The sequence below is a fragment of the Bufo bufo genome, chromosome 8 (genome assembly GCF_905171765.1).
Source record: "Bufo bufo chromosome 8, aBufBuf1.1, whole genome shotgun sequence".
NCBI lineage: Eukaryota > Metazoa > Chordata > Amphibia > Anura > Bufonidae > Bufo > Bufo bufo.
Window position 1 is genome coordinate 158,695,545 of NC_053396.1, and position 17,155 is coordinate 158,712,699.

The window sequence follows — 17,155 nt, forward strand, 5'->3', positions numbered from 1 at the left end:
AATATTATTGGTGGCCAGTGTGCGGCCTCCCCTCTCCGCCGATCATTGGTGGCAGCAGAGAGTTCCGATTGGAGTCCCAGTTTAATCGCTGGGGCTCCGATCGGTAACCATGGCAACCAGAGCGCTAATGCAGTCCTGGTTGCCATGGTTACTTAGCAATATTAGAAGCATCATACTTACCTGCTGCGCTGTCTGTGACCGGCCGGGAGCTCCTCCTACTGGTAAGTGAGAGATCATTAAGCAATGCGCCGCACAGACCTGTCACTTACCAGTAGGAGGAGCTCCCGGCCGGTCACAGACAGCGCAGCAGGTAAGTATGATGCTTCTAATATTGCTAAGTAACCATGGCAACCAGGACTGCAGTAGCGTCCTGGTTGTTATGGTTACCGATCGGAGCCCCAGCGATTAAACTGGGACTCCGATCGGAACTCTCCGCTGCCACCAATGATCGGGGAGGGGGGGGGAGGCCGCACACTGGCCACCAATGATATTAATACAATAGAGGGGGGCGCACACTGGCCACCAATGATAATACAATAGAGGGAGGGGGGCCGGGGGGCCGCACACTGGCCACCAATGATAATAAAATAGAGGGAGGGAGGGGGGCTGCACACTGGCCACCAATGATATTCAAACTGGGGAGGGAGGGGGTCTGCCCCCTGCTGCCTGGCAGCCCCTGATCTCTTACAGAGGGCTATGATACGCACAATTAACCCCTTCAGGTGCGGCACCTGAGGGGTTAATTGTGCTAATCAAAGCTCCCTGTAAGAGATCGAGTGCTGCCAGGCAGCAGTTATGTACACAGTTCGTAGTATATTCTAACTAGAAGCGTCCCCATCACTATGGGAACGCCTCTGTGTTAGAATATACTGTCGGATCTGAGTTTCACGATGTAACTCAAATCCGATGGTATATTCTAACATAGAGGCGTTCCCATGGTGATGGGGACGCTTCAAGTTAAAATATACCATCGGATTGGAGAAAACTCTGATCCTATGGTATATTAACTCCTGACTTTACATTGAAAGTCAATGGGGGACGGATCCGTTTGCAATTGCACCATATTTTGTCAACGTCAAACGGATCCGTCCACATTGACTTGCATTGTAAGTCAGGACGGATCCGTTTGGCTCCGCACGGCCAGGCGGACACCAAAACGACTTTTTTTTCATGTCCGTGGATCCTCCAAAAATCAAGGAAGACCCACGGACGAAAAAACAGTCATGGATCACGGAAAAACGGGACCCCGTTTTGCGGACCGTGAAAAAATATGGTCGTGTGCATGAGGCCTAAAGCAGAGGCTGCATCGGCCTCTGAGAATCATACTGTGCGCAGGCGCGATGTGATCCCGGACAGTGAGGGTGCCGGGCGCATGCGCTGAAGATGAGCCGGAGGCCGATGCCCATAGGATTGTATTGGGCATGCGCCGGATCTTGCGTCGGGGACACTAGTAGCCGCCCAGCGAAGTGAATATTGATGAGCTGGGCGGCGCTTCAAACGGCAGTTGGGGCGAGGCTGGCTGGGTGCAAGTGGAGATGAAATGCCGCCCCTTGGGCAGATTGAACACGATTCAAGCAGGTTATAAAACTTCATTTTACTGTATTTATAAGGTGGACAGGGGGTATACTTAGATGATTCTAATACACTTTATAAGACCTGTACTGTCATATATATATACCTAAATATGCTTATTGGGCCTGTCAGTGTCCCTTTAAACACCAACCTCACATTTTGCAACCACATTTTTATTTTGGGAAAACCCTCACATTGATAACCCACAATATCACACCCAGTGATCCACCTCAGTCTACAAGGGCCATGGTCTGTTGGATAATACATATCCACACTGTCACACTACCTCATCTCTACTGCATCAAAAATATATAACTATATCCTTAGGGATACAGCACGAAATTAAAACCTTCCTGCAGCCCTGATTGTATAATTACAGGGAAAGAGACTCTCCAGTAATAACATGGTGTGTGGAGCATTTGCTATGTAAGCAATTGCCCAGCGTAAGTCACAGGCCAGTAAGGCGGCAAGGCGCGACTACATCCGCCAATCACTTGCGGCGTTCAGGCCCCTCCCCGGCACATTCTCCCTCTAGGCAGCGCTAACCAATCCCGGCGCTGAACGCCAATCACGTGACTCTACTACGTGACCTTCTTCCATTCGACTCCCCGAACATCCGGGCACTGGAGCCTCGTTTTGCCGTGGTGACGTCATACCTATTTAAAGCGCTCACGCTCTTTTGTCTGCGCTCATTTGGTTTGCAGAGCGGTGTGAGGGAGACTAACTCGTCGGTAAGTGGCCGGCTGCGGCCTAGTGTAGCGCTGTTGGTTTTGTTTTTTTATGGGTATGCACGGAGCGTGTCTGCAGGTCTCGAGTCGGGGGAGGTGGCGGCAGCAGCCCTCGCCGGGGCAGGAGTGCGGACGCGAGCTTGCGAGCCGCCATTTTGTGAGGAAGCGTGGTGACCGTTTTAGACGCCCCGCTTCGTCCTGTGAGGCCCGGGGGTATCGCTAATTAGAACGTTAGTGAGGTTTTGTATTGGCCTTTGTCGCGTCTGCTGCCGATATGCGGGCTATTGGTCGTGGCGGCCATCTTGGCTCCAGCGCCATTTTCTTGTGGTAACTACGCTCCGCCTTTGGGCCTGTTCCCGCCGCCCGGGCAGCAGTAGCCGCTCTGCGCCGCCATTTTGCGGCTGGGTGTAGACCTCTCACACACCTGTTAGGCGGGAGGTTATGTCCGTGGCTCCTAACGGCTGGGGTTTATAGGCGTCATCTTCTACATGTATAGTAAATGCAGGCTCGGGTCACGTGACCTACCCTTAGCGTTAACCCCTACCTTTCACGTAGACACGGCGAGGATGTGCCCCATAGTCCCTGCACCATTTTAGGCAATGATGTTTCCTGTGTGGTGACATTCCGCCTCCTCCCTAAGTCCCCAGGTGAATATGGCGGCTGCTTATCTCTGCCCTGTGGAAAGAACACGTGGGTTTTCTTTTCTGCCATACATTTTTGGTGCTTTTTCGTTTTTATTGGCTTGGGGAGAGTGATCAGTGCCTTTTGGACCCCCAGGTAGTACTTACATCTATGGATGGTGGTCTGCACGGTCAAGCTGATGTGAAGGGGTTGTGCACTTTTGGGTCAGACCCCCCCTGGCACTACTTGCTAAGGTAGAACCGCCTTGGGTCTGCAGCACTATGGTCTCGCATGTGATGGGTCCTGTTTCTCCGTCCAGAGCAGGCACATTAGGGTGTTTCATTTTGTAATGGAAAAATAAAATGTACAAATTTTACGGTCTTGGCTCACGCCCTGAGTCTGTGATGTAAAAGATATTTACAATAACAGATAATTACTTTTATTGGGAAAACTAAAAATCACAAACTACAAAAAATAAAAATTAGACACTAATATTAATAGGTAGTATGATAGGCAAATGTGTTATATTAAACTTTGAACGATGCAATCCCTTCTATCGTTAGTTTGGTGACAACTTTTTTTTGATGCTCGACTACTACCCTCAACAAGAATAGTTTTAGTTCCCTGACCGATCTGTTAAACATTCAGAGCAGTTCCTCTTTCTGCGGAATCGCTGACCACCGGCGTTCACATGGCTTCTTAGAGAATCGCTGTTGTGTCACGTCGCGGATCTCAAAGAACGTCTTTTATTAGTAACAAAATCGCTCAGGTCTTTTCCTTCAAAAACCTAGTTTTTTTTTTACCCTCGTTTCATTTCCTTTTTTCTTTGCAGGCTTGGTTTCTAAATCTTTACTACAAGAAAGTGAGACTAGCACATTCGTATACATCGTCCCAGGTGCATATCCATCAAGCAGACATGGTTGCACAGCTTTAGGCCTCATGCATACGACCGTATTGTTTCCGTGTCGATCCTTTTTTTTTTTTTTGCGGATAGAATGCAGACCCATGCATTTCAATGGGTCTGCAAAAAACGCAGACAGCACACCAGTATGTCCGTTCAGTTGCTCTGCAAAAAAAATAGTGCATGTCCTATTTTTTTTCTAGTTTGCGACAAGGATAGGCATTATTACAATGTATCCGCAAAAAAAACGGTGCCATACGAAACGCCGTTTTTTTTTTTTTTTTGCGGACCTCAAAACACATACGGTCGTGTGCATGTAGCCTTACACATACAGACAATGGAGCTGAGAAATGGGGATAATTCTAATGAAAGTGGTATTATACCTACTATAAATGGACAAATGAAAGCTCTTAGCGCACATTTTGATGCCTGGTAGATGGGCCCGACAAGTTTGATCAAAATGTGCGCTAAGCGCTTTCATTTGTCCATTTATAGTAGGTATAATACCACTTTCATTAGAATTATCCCCATTTCTCAGCTCCATTGTAAAGTTGTGCAGCCATTTTTTTATCAACCAGGTTTCTAAATTTTTAGTCATATTTTCCTTAACAGCCTGAGTAATGTGTTCATCCAAAAAAGCCAATCCTACATTAAGTGATCAACGCGTGCAACCCCTAAATATTATATTTGGCATATATATCTTTTGCATCACTGAGACTTGGGGCATAAGCAAAATCATATGAAAATCACATCTTTGGAAAAATGAAACTCCCTAAGGCACATACACTGACACTCGGCTGATTGTCTATGGGACTGCTGGGCACTTCGCGGTCTTACAGTCCCCTAGAGGATGGATCAGCGGGGCACATGCTTGATCTGCTTCATTAGGATGAGGGGGTTGGGGCCTCTGGGTCTGATTGCTGCAGTTGTCATCCATCTTTTGGCAAGGGGGGAATAAAATGTGCACAACCTAATCTAACATCTGGGATTTAACATTCAAACATTGAACTAATCTATGTAAAGGTTAAAGGGATTATATGGGAATTGATACCTATCATGATGGTTCCTCAATTTCCCATCGGTGGGTGTCTGAGTCCTGACACCCCCACCTTGTTCTGAGACCTCCAGGTGCAGGTTGGCTGTGTATAGGGAGGCTCCATTTCCTGCTGCATAAAACAGTGTCTGATAATGGCTGGTGCGGGCGGTCACTGGCATCTGCCTCCTGCATTACTACTAGCGCACGGAAGGCTGGATCCGGCTGCAAGTGCAGATTTTTTTTCATTAAACTTTCTACATACTTTTATAAACAAGCTGCATGTTAATGGAGGCTCTACAACCCATGGACACATTTCTAACATAAACTGCTGCGCACATTGGATAACCCCTTTTAAGGCTTTTCATCTCTGGAACCCTTCTGTGTGCAAAACAGGTGACCTCCTCCCCCTCCCCTCTCCACTCACTTCTGAGTTATGGGAACAGCTGAGCATGCTTACTCAGCTGTCTCCTATACAGTGATTGAGCGGTGTGCGGCCACATCTCATTCTGCGTCCATGTGTGGATCCAGCATATGGGCCTCAAAATTCCGTAATTTGTAACTCCACTTTAGAGTTTTTCCAGTTTCAACCTCCATTTTTATCTAGGGCTAGTGGTGTACATAAGTTGTAGGTGCTCATTTGCTCCCCTCTGTTCCATTCCAGTCCCCCGATGTGTAAACCTTTAGACTGCCATGTTTGCTTTAGTGACCTCCCCTAAGGGCTCTTTCACACTTGCGTTCTTGTCTTCCGGCATAGAGTTCCGTCGTCGGGGCTCTATGCCGGAAGAATCCTGATCAGGATTATCCTAATGCATTCTGAATGGAGAGAAATCCGTTCAGGATGCATCAGGATGTCTTCAGTTCCGGAACGGAACGTTTTTTGGCCGGAGAAAATACCGCAGCATGCTGCGCTTTTTGCTCCGGCCAAAAATCCGGAACACTTGCCGCAAGGCAGGATCCGGAATTAATGCCCATTGAAAGGCATTGATCCGGATCCGGCCTTAAGCTAAACGTCGTTTCGGCGCATTGCCGGAGCCGACATTTAGCTTTTTCAGAGTGGTTACCATGGCTGCCGGGACGCTAAAGTCCTGGCAGCCATGGTAAAGTGTAGTGGGGAGCGGGGAGCAGTGTACTTACCGTCCGTGCGGCTCCCCGGGCGCTCCAGAGTGACGTCAGGGCGCCCCAAGCGCATGGATCATGTGATCACATGGATCACGTCATCCATGCGCATGGGGCGCTCTGACGTCATTCTGGAGCGCCCGGGGAGCCGCACGGACTGTAAGTATACCGCTCCCCCGCTCCCCACTCCTACTATGGCAACCAGGACTTTAATAGCGTCCTGGGTGCCATAGTAACACTGAACGCATTTGGAAGACGGTTCCGTCTTCAAATGCTTTCAGTACACTTGCGTTTTTCCGGATCCGGCGTGTAATTCCGGCAAGTGGAGTACACGCCGGATCCGGACAACGCAAGTGTGAAAGAGGCCTAAGTGGCACAATGCTGAGACATGCAGAATTGCACATGACCCCTGTGACCAGGACTACATGAGAAAATAGCAAATCCTGGTATAGGATTGATTGGGTATTGAAAGTTCCATACCCGGTGCAACCCTAGTGTGATGTTGACATCTATTTATCATAATGTTTTATGGAAATCAGTTATGCTTATGGTCTTGTATCATATTTTAGGTTGGAAAATGTTTGAGGCGGATCGCCCCGGTAAACTCTTCATCGGTGGTTTGAACACCGAGACCACGGAGAAGGCATTGGAAGGCATATTTGGGAAATATGGGCGCATTGTTGAAGGTAAGTGCTGGTCTCAAGAGCCACATCCAAGAAAATGAGAAAGCTGTGATGAATTTTTGGCATTGATCAAAGTATGAGCTGATAAAGCCTCTTGTCCTCTAAGAAGTTCTGAGCGTCTCTGTATCTAAGATGTATAAATGATTTACTTTTTTTTTTAAAAACTATACTAAATGGAGCTTTCTTTGCCAGTTCTTCTGATGAAAGATCGGGAAACAAACAAGTCCAGAGGTTTTGCATTTGTCACATTTGAGAGCCCTGCAGATGCCAAGGATGCAGCAAGGGAATTGAACGGAAAGGTATGATGACTTATTCATCTGAAAAAAAGTTCAGAAAGAATTGCCAGTAGTCTGCAGCTGATCGGTGGTTCTGTTCCCAGCACCCCTAGCTAGCAGATGATTTTACCTAAGGCAGCCTGTCAGATGAAGATATCCATGACCTGCTGAAGTGTCAGACAGTTTTATCCATTGTGGCTTGGAGATCCCCTCTGTCCATACGCTCTAAAGCATAAGAGGGTTTGTCTTCATGAAACAACCTGCATAATGGAGTAGCAAATGCAGGAGTTTTTTTGGAGCTAGCCCTTCCACTGGTTAAGGGGCAGCTGTCAGCAGATTTGTACCTTTTTGAAAGTGGCTGACCTGTTATGTGCCTGCATTGCTAAGAAAAATGTTTATATGCAAATTAGTCTCTAGGTGTAATGGCATTGCCCCTAAAGGCTCTGCTCTCTGCAACTGCTGCACCCTCCACTTTGACAGGGCCAGGTGTGGTGATGCTCTAGATGTAAAGGCAACACCCCCATTGCTCCTACAGGCTAATTTGCATATATTAAAGCATCATTTTTCTCAGTAATGTGTGAACATGGGGCCAACATGGATGTCTTCACCTGCTAAGTGCTCATGTAACAGGTCAGCCAGCTTCATGGGTACAAATCTGCTGACACACCCTTTAAGTTATGTGGTCTTGACTCTCTATGCAATGACCATTTTTCTGTATTGTTCCAACTCCCCTGTCTGTGCCGTGCCCCCACCCCCCGCAATGACCAAACTTAAAGGAGTTGATATGCAGCATTTAAAAATGAATGCCTTCCTTCTGTTCCAGCACTGGTCTGCTGACTGACTGGGACCTGAAGAATTGCTGTTGCTTAGACTTTTCTTTGAAGGGCCTCTGTCACCCCACTAAACAGTTTTTTTTTATTTTTTGTTACTTATAATGCCTATAATACGATTTATGCATACATACTGTCATTAATCATTTTCGTTCAGCAGATTCTGTTAAAAACTTACTATTAAAATATGCAAATTACCTTGCTACCAGCAAGTCGGGCGGCTACTTGCTGGTAGCAGCTGCATCCTCCTATCCTAAAGACTCCCCCCTCCGCATGCTGATTGACAGGGCCAGCGGACGGGATCTTTCTCTGCTGGCCCTGTTTGCATTCAAAATCTGGTGCCTGCACCGTACCTGTCTTCAGTCGGCGCAGGCACACTGAGAGGCGGACGCTCCATCCTCAATGCGCCTGCGCCGATGTCACATCTACACCCGGCGCAGGCACATTGAGGAAGGAGCGAGCGTCCTCTCAGTGCGCCTGCGCCGACTGAAGACAGGTACGGCGCAGGCGCGAGATCTTGTTGGCAGACAGGGCCAGCAGAGAAAGATCCCGTCCGCTGGCCCTGTCAATCAGCATGCGGAGGGGGCGTCTTTAGGATAGGAGGATGCGGCTGCTACCAGCAAGTAGCCGCCCTACTTGCTGGTATCAAGGTAATTTGCATATTTTAAAAGTACGTTTTTAACAGAATCTACTGAACGAAAATGATTAATGACAGTATGTATGCATAAATCGTATTATAGGCATAAGTAACCAAAAAAAAAACTTTAGTGGGGTGACAGAAGCCCTTTAAGCCATAGAACACATGCTAGTTGAAAAACGAACAATGGCAAATGCATGCATGTGTCTGCGTTTCATATTTCCAAATTTTTCAGCTGACATCTAGCAATGGTGTTAATGTAAATGCACCACGACCTCAAATGTCCTTACTGTGGGTTATTGTCTTGCGGTTTGTTTGGTACTTGCTAGCACTTGGAAGTGAAAGTCAGCATTTGCACCAATTTCTAATTTTCAGGCTTTGGATGGAAAGCCAATCAAAGTTGAACAAGCCATTAAGCCTTCTTTTGGAGCAGACAGTAGGAGAGGACCACCTCCACCTAAACGAGGACCACCCAGAGGTCTTAGAGGATCAAGAGGAGGTAAAACTAACAATACACTAAAGGGCCTGTCGCCTCGATGCAGTGCAATCTGAAGGCAGCATGTTACAGAGCTGAAGCTCAGCAGATTGTAGTTTTGTGGGAAAAGATTCAGTCTTGTCACTTCTGTCTATGCTCGCAGCAGCTCTTAATTACAGCTGTCAGTGACAAGACAATTTAGATTAGCACATCCCAAAGTCACAGGTTCTAGTCAAAATTTTCTTTAGTATGTTGACACATAGATTGAGCACATACTGCCCTGAACATGTAGGCCCAGGAGAGGCAGTTCTTTTAGTGTTAGTACCCATATGCAGAAGCCATCTTGATGCCAGTAGATGGGCGGAAACGCATTTTTGATAAAAAATGTGCACAAAGAGCTTTGTCTAGTACCACTTTAATCCAGAATAATCCCGAATCCCTAGTTCTATTGTCTGCATGTGTAATGGTGTGCTGCCATGTTTTTTTTAGCTCAGTATACACAATACATTAAATCACTGATGCTTCCCCCTTGTACAACTGAGGTTATAAACAGCATTCCACACTTGTAGATTTCATCCTAATTCTGTTGACTGCATTAGTAATATGCAATACCGGACACAAAGCGGCTAAATTATGTGGTGCTCTAATTCTAGACATTGCTAAAAGACTGTCTAAGTGAAGCATTAGTTTGAGCTACCTGACCTGTTCATGTTAAATGGGTTGTTCAGCCTTGGAGATAACCCCTTGGATCATGGCCTGTGCCCTTTAAAGGGGTATTCTTGGATCTTTTTACTAATAGGTGGGGGTCTGACGCAAAGTACCTCTGCCAGTCCACTGAATGAAAAGGCAGTGGTGGTCGCAGTAGCGCTGCAGCCTTTCTGCTTATTCCCAGGCAGAGTGGTATCACGTGGCCTAGGAGCAGCTCGGCCCCATTTGAGTGAATGAGGCTGAGCTGCAATAGTGAGCAGTCAATAAACAATGTACGGTGCTGTGCTTGGTGAGCTGAGAGAAGGCAGCGGTGCTCACAGGAACACTGCTGTCTTCTTAAAACAACTGACTGGTGGGGAACCCAGGTGTCGGACCCCCCCCCCCCCCCCCCACTGATCAGATACTAAGGATCTATCCTGGATAAATAATCTGTATCAAAATCCCAGAAAACCACTTGAGAGAAACCCATAATTCCGCTAAGGTTTTGGGGGTTTTGACATCATGGTTTTTACTGTGCAGAAAACCTTTTTAACATATACTACCACTTGCTTACCAGCAGTCCTGCTGCTCCATACTTTGCCACTTCTGGTCCCTGTAGGATCAGGAAGCAGCTACGGCTACTTTCACTCTGCTGTTTCTGGGTCCGCCTGTGAGATCCGTTTCCATGCTCTCACAAGCGGCCCAAGACGGATCAGTTCAGCCCCAATGCATTCTGAATGGATGCGGATCCGTTCAGAATTCATCAGTTTGCCTCCATTCCGCTCTGGAGGCGGACCCCAAAACGCTTTGTCCGTCTGACGAAACTGAGCCAAACGGATCCGCCCTGACTTACAATGTAAGTCAATGAGGACGGATCCGTTTTTACTGACACAATATGGTGCAATTGAAAACGGATCCGCCTCCCATTGACTTTCAATGTAAGTCAAAACGGATGCGTTTGCATTATCATGAACAAAAATAAATTATTTTTTTTTTGTTCATGGTAATGCAAACGGATCCGTTCTGAACAGATACCAGACGGATCCGCACATAAACGCAGGTGTGAAAGTGGCCTTAGACCTATGATTGCTGCAGCCAGTCACACAAGTGGCATAGGTTAGGACCCAGGGGTTGTTGACTCCAAGGCTGGAGAACTGACACCTTTAAGCTGGCTGAGTGAGCTGTAATCTTTATGGGGCATGCTTCAAAATGGCTAGGTTGCTTGCAGAGATGATGAGAATTTCTATTTTGTGTAGGTGGTTCATCGAGGGGACAGATGTCACTAAAAAGAGGGCCACCACCCAGAAGTGGAGGTCCACCTCCAAAGAGGTCTGCACCATCTGGCCCTGTTCGCAGCAGTGGCATGGGTGGAAGAGGTAATTCTATTTTTCTTTGCTTGACTTTCCTGTATATTGGTATTGCATTACTATATAGTGTGCCTAAACTTCTGAAATTTGTTAACTATTCTAAAATGCCATATCTTTGTCATACATTATATTTCCCCTTTTAATTACAATGTCCACTAGAAGGTCAGGCGTCTATAGCAGTCTGGAATCCCTATAGGCATTCCACTGTAGTGTAGACATGGAAGCCACAGTGAGTGCTGTAAGCAGACATATTGCTGCTCTCGTCTGCCATCTTGCTAAAGCCTGGCATCGCACTCTGCATGGATTCTAAAGCTATGGACACCTGAACTAAAAAATTGTATTTTAGATTAGTTCATAAATTTCTCCAAATGGTTAGGCGCACTTTCAAAGGAATGTTCACCTCTTACTTTACGGAGTATTTGTTCTGTCTGCAGCTCCCCTATCACGTGAAAGGGATGGATATGGAGGACCCCCTCGCAGAGAACCTATGCCATCTCGAAGAGATGTGTACTTGTCGCCAAGAGATGATGGCTATGGTGGAAAAGACAGATACGACAGGTAGTTTTTCAAGTTTTTGATTACTTGTGCTGGTAATTGATTATATCTTGCATATCAGCTGATGAATCTTGCTGTTCAGTTACTCTGGCAGGGATTATGGCAGTTCCAGGGACTCCAGAGATTATGCACCACCTCCAAGAGATTATGCCTACCGGGACTATGGCCACTCAAGTTCTCGTGATGACTATGGCTCCAGAGGCTATGGGTATGTCTTTGTATGTATGAATATTCATACTTCTGTTCTCAACTGTTAGACACTGTAAAAATCATTTATTTATTTTTATCTAGTGATCGTGATGGATATGGGAGCCGTGATAGAGACTATTCGGATCATCCTAGTGGTGGTTCATACAGGGACTCGTATGAGCCTTACGGTAAGGTTTCATTTTGAAAATTGCTCTGTTTTTCAGGCTACATATTTGCCCCATGCTGAAGATAAAACTAAAAACAAAAAGAAATACTAGTCTATTTCGGGGCAGACAAATTATACACTCCCATACATGGAATGCTAATCCCTACAGCAAGATTAAAAAAAAGTGAAGCAAATACAAATCCATGGATATCATGTGGCAGAATCTGCAATCTAAGCTGCTGCTCTGGAGATCTGTACCCAAACAAGATGATTTTGAGTGTGCCTTTACTTTATTCAACCTTGTAGGTTATAGAATTCTAATTCAATCCTGTTCAATAGAATTTTCTGAACAAGGCAGTCAGTACCAAAACTACTAAAATACAAGCAAACATAAATAAGCTGCAAATTGCAATGTGATATGTAACTTATAGTATTGCCCTGTTGCCTGACCATTGACCCTGCAGGTAACTCACGTAGTGCCCCACCTGCAAGAGGGCCCCCTCCATCATATGGTGGAAGCAGTCGCTATGATGATTACAGCAGCAGCCGGGATGGATATGGAGGCAGAGACAGTTACTCAAGCAGCAGAAATGATATCTACTCAAGTGGACGTGACAGAGTTGGCAGACAGGATCGTGGCATGCCACCGTCAATTGATAGAGGCTATCCACCTCCACGTGATTCATACAGCAGCTCAAGTCGGGGTGTGCCCCGTGGTGGTGGCAGAGGCGGAAGCAGATCTGATAGAGGAGGTGGCAGAAGCAGATACTAAAGTGCAAGACCTAAAACATGGACCAAAGACATTTTCATAAACGACAGTGGCATGTGCTCTGCCTTTACCACCAGCGGACTTCTTAAAGGAGTTCGCTTTTGTTTTTAATTTATCTTTACTTTTTTTACCTGTAAGTTTTTTTTTTTTCTCCTCCCATGAATCTAGTGTTCATTTCAGAACGTTGAAATGCTTAAACTTCACATTTTGTTAACCTTTCTCTGAAATGTACAATGTGTAGTGTAAGTTGTGTATTAGTGTTGTAACCTTTTCAAAAAGTAAAGTTTCAGTGAAACGCCACTTCTCAGCCACATCTTATTTCATAATGGTTCCCCCATACGTGAGCACACACAAGTTGCAATGGAAACTACAAAATAAGAAATTATGCACCTTGTCTATATAATTGCAAATGAGTGTGCCGCTGACACGACAAACCTGAATCTCCAAGTATGTCAAATGGGTATATAAAGGATCTTAAAATGTAAGCACCCTAAACCCGGATAATGCATACCCAGCTTGCCAACAATTGTCAAACCAAATGGACTCCTTTCACACCCACTCCAATGAGTTTGACACATGGTTCGCAAATAGTCCATTCCAAAGAAGCTTCCAAACATATGTACTTTTACTGTTTCAATGTGTTTGCAAATCTGTAGTGTCACTTTTAAAGGATTGACTCTAAAGGCTAATGAAGAACCAAATGATGTCTCTCCTCAAAGAACATGAGAGCCTAAAACAAGTGAATCTTTCAAGTGTAAACCACCATATTCCCGAGAAACTGCTGAGGGTAAGCAAAGACAACAAATTATTGTTTTCAGTCTAAGTCAAACATGCGCTGCATATGTCTCATGGTACTGAGTTCTTTACATTATGGAAAGTAAACCTGGAAAGGCACTGCTGGATAACTAAATACAAACCATATTATGCTTGGATTAAAATAACTCAGTTTGGCAATGGATCCCAACTTTTCAGTAGGTGAGGTTTCACTTAAGCTAATGATTAGAAGTGAAATGCTCTGGCTTTGACTCTAGCCCTGGAAGTTCAAACAAAAGCACACTTATAGACTTATTTGAAAAATAAAAAAAAGTAAACCAAAAAGCAGCTTATTGCCACATGTAAATGTTTTGACACCAACTCTGACATTTCCAACTTGAATGTACTGGAGATCTACAAAAAAAACTAAATCATGCAGTGCACAATGGAAACTACGTTTTTAAGTCATCCCAATGTTCCTTTCCAATGAAACGGCTCCTGGATGTCACTGACGGTGACAACTGCACATTGGGATAGGTGATGGGATTAGGGGCTGTGACCTTCCTATGGATCCTTAAAATTATTTTGTTGCAGGTTGAACATTCCAGAGCGTTGGGTTATATGGACAGACCTCTTGCAACCCCAGGAAACACAAGGTATGACTTTCAGCAGAGGTTCGATCTACTAAAAAGTTTACTTGCTACTGGAGATGAACAGACTTGTAGAGGTGTAAAAGGGATTGTCCTGCCATTTATATTGACGACCGATCGTCGGGGTAGGTCAGTATCTGATCGGTGAGGTTCTGACACAATCGCTCCATGTGAGCACTGCTTTCTGGTTATTGCACTTCAGTCTCCGGTAGATTGGTGGCGTAGCATAATTGCAAGTTACTCACTCCATTAAGATGAACAGTGAGGACTTGTTACACTGCATTTCAGAGACTGCATTGTAATGAAGAGGCAGTAGCGCTCGCATGGAGCGTTGCCTCTTCAAACCGCTCCTCAACCGGGGTGTGCTATGCCAGGAGTTGGTAAACTCAAGGGGGCACAGGCAGGAGCAATAAAGTGTGCCTGCCCATACTCAGTCTGTACTCTGCTGAGTTGTCAGCTGTGTACATAGAACTGAGATTCAAGTGCACAGGGAATTGTGTGCTTTAGGGAGGTAAAAGTATAATAAAAATACAATTATATTGGAACTTTTATCAGGGCATTAGGGACATCCTAAAACTTTACACAAAGGTTGAATTAAAGAATAACTAATCCTGATGCTGACCCCTTCCAGCTGAAACAGCCGAAGATGTGCAAAATAAGAATCGGATTAAATGTAGTTTCTAGATTCCATTTTATTGCAGTGCCTAATAAAGCAGGCGCATAATCCCTTATATTTTTTCAGTAGAAAAGTCTGTTCCATACAGTCTGTTTTTATGAAATCTGCTGTGTTGGAATATCCTATTCTCTGGCATTCCCCATTGCTTTGTGCATTCATTACCAAGGACTTTATCTGATCCAGTCTAACATAGCAAAGACCCAGAAGGAGAAGACAGACCACACATCAAATAAAATATGAAACTTTATTAAGCACCACAAGGTTGAATTACTGTATACAATAGACATCCTATGGAGGACAAATGTACATCCTTAAAGAGGACCTTTCACCAGAATAAAACATCTAAACTGACTATACAGACATGTAGCGCGGCGCCCAGGGATCTCCCTGCACTTACTGTTATTCCCGGGCGCCTCTCCGGTTATAGGCTCCGGTATCTTCATAGTTAGAACCTGACGGCATCTTTCTCCTATGCTGTAGTGCTGGCCAATCGCAGCGCTCAGCTCATAGCCTGAGAAAGACGGCGTCAGGTTCCCCTGGGTGGAGCCTAACTATGAAGATACCGGAGCCTATACCGGGAGAATGGAGCAGCGCCCAGGGATAACAGTAAGTGCAGGGGGATCCCTGGGTGCTGCTCTACATGTCTGTATGCTTAGTTTAGATGTTTTATTCTGGTGAAAGTGTGAAAATTAGTCCAAAATAAGGACAAAGTGTACCCAGACACTAGAGTAAGCTAATTCACTGTAATCAGACATTGCATCCAATGCAAAATATAAAGCGACTAGCTATAGCATAGTGTTCAGCCTTTAAAATGCACACGTGACTGTCTACAATTATTGCTAGTGAACCAGCTTCCTCAGGGATCTCCAACTCTGACCCAGTTCAAGCACAGAGCTGTAATATGGCCATATGCATAAGCCCCTAGATGTGCTTATTTGTGTCTGATCACAGGAGTTGGACACTTAATTGCATGTTAATATATATATTTTAATTAGTGACTGGTCAAATCTTAAGATAGAGACTATGGTAACATTTTAAGGCTTATAATTAGCCTACTGGAAAACAATTGATGTAAAGTGGATGTGCTGTGTGCTATCTCAAACAGCAAGGTCATAGAGATGAGCAAATTTAATATTTTGAAATTCGTTTATACTTCGTTTGGTTAAAGGTGAATTGTGTTATGGATTTCGTTTACCACTGACCATAATGCCATTCTATGACTGAATGCCTTTAGAGGCATTCCATTCATTTCATCTAAAGGCATTCCATCATAGAATTGAATTATGGCCCATGGTAACTGAATCCATAACTCAGTTCGCCTTTAACCAACAAACTAAGTGTGAACGAATTTCATAAGCGGAAATTCACTTATCTCTAGTCATGAATAAGGATTCAGTTACCTGAAACATGTAAACCCGACTGGTTCATGCTTTTGTTATAGATTTTGAGGACATGCATAAAATTGTATAAGTTTTGTATGTCACTGAAGTAGGGCAATTTGTAGCTTTGTCTGCAGTGTATTGTCATAGTGATGTGATTGTGGTCAGTTGGGAATAGCTGACATGTCTGTATCCTAAGTGGCAAGCCCCCACCACCACTTCTACCTGTTCAGATAACTACGTATTCAATATCTGGCTTAATCTTCTACAGAACCTGGAATCATTATCTGTTTTAATCCACTTTGCAGATGTTCCAGAGGAAATGGCATCCTTTCAGTCCGAATGAAATCGGTTGTCGGCAAGCTTTGGCTGGATGTAGGTGTGGTAACAATTGTGTGGGGATACTGAGTAAGTGGTCTCCCCACTATGTAAAGGGATCTCGCTGTGGGCAGCATAAAGTAGTGACAGAAATGCTGATCTCGGCTGTGTCATTTATAAGCTAAAAGTGGTTTCTGAGAACCAGCATAATCATTGCAGCCCAGGCCTTGAAAAGAGTCAAATCTACTTTAGAAGAGTCCTGGTTATTCCTCATCTCCTGCTCTCTCGCCCATCTGCTGATGATTGGCAGTTCTCTCCTAGAGAGAAAGGGAGAAAACTAGGTAGACTGTGGGTCATCAGCAGGTGGGCGGGAGAGCAGGACTCTTCGGTGGCCTGGACTCTTTTCCAGGCCCAGTCTGCAATGATTGTGATGGTTCTCAGCAACCACTTTTAACTTAGAAATGACAGACCAGTGAAATCAACTCGCCTGTCTCTACTTTATTCTGCCGTTAGTAAGGACAACAAAGTTGATGACCGGTTCCCTTTAAGAATTGACTTTTTTTTTTATGGCTAGTGTTATCTTGACTGTAGTGTACACAAGTTCTTTTGATTCAGTATCTTTAAAAGGGTTGTCCCTTCAGCAAATGGCATTTATTATGTAGAGGAGCACCTTACCTTTTCCCTGGCTGCGAGCACATCCAATCAGAGCGCCCCACTCTTAGCCAGGGAGAAGGAGCAAGTTCTCGTGAGAATCGCAGATCCTTCTCCCATG

At 45.1% G+C, this 17,155-nt stretch overlaps 1 protein-coding gene and 1 non-coding gene across 2 annotated transcripts; both read left to right on the forward strand.

Annotated features, from left to right (window-relative positions):
• Positions 1 to 2,181: 2,181 nt before the first annotated feature.
• On the forward strand, positions 2,182 to 12,907 carry RBMX (RNA binding motif protein X-linked). The gene is made up of 9 exons (XM_040442115.1): positions 2,182 to 2,303; positions 6,544 to 6,660; positions 6,850 to 6,956; positions 8,775 to 8,898; positions 10,818 to 10,937; positions 11,363 to 11,486; positions 11,566 to 11,691; positions 11,775 to 11,860; positions 12,303 to 12,907. The coding sequence occupies exons 2-9, from the start codon at positions 6,552 to 6,554 to the stop codon at positions 12,608 to 12,610; spliced, it is 1,104 nt and encodes a 367-aa protein (XP_040298049.1). The 5' UTR covers positions 2,182 to 2,303; positions 6,544 to 6,551; the 3' UTR covers positions 12,611 to 12,907.
• On the forward strand, positions 6,703 to 6,776 carry LOC120978331. Its single transcript, XR_005774081.1, has one exon. It is a non-coding gene; the product is annotated as a small nucleolar RNA SNORD61 (small nucleolar RNA).
• Positions 12,908 to 17,155: the final 4,248 nt, after the last annotated feature.

What these genes read in the sequence shown, in the direction of transcription:
- RBMX (XM_040442115.1), top strand. Translation starts at nt 6,552, where the DNA reads ATGTTTGAGGCGGATCGCCCCGGTAAACTCTTCATCGGTGGTTTGAAC. An exon ending in ATATGGGCGCATTGTTGAAG is followed by an intron (nt 6,661 to 6,849) that starts GTAAGTGCTGGT and finishes TTTCTTTGCCAG; the next exon opens with TTCTTCTGATGAAAGATCGG. An exon ending in CAAGGGAATTGAACGGAAAG is followed by an intron (nt 6,957 to 8,774) that starts GTATGATGACTT and finishes TCTAATTTTCAG; the next exon opens with GCTTTGGATGGAAAGCCAAT.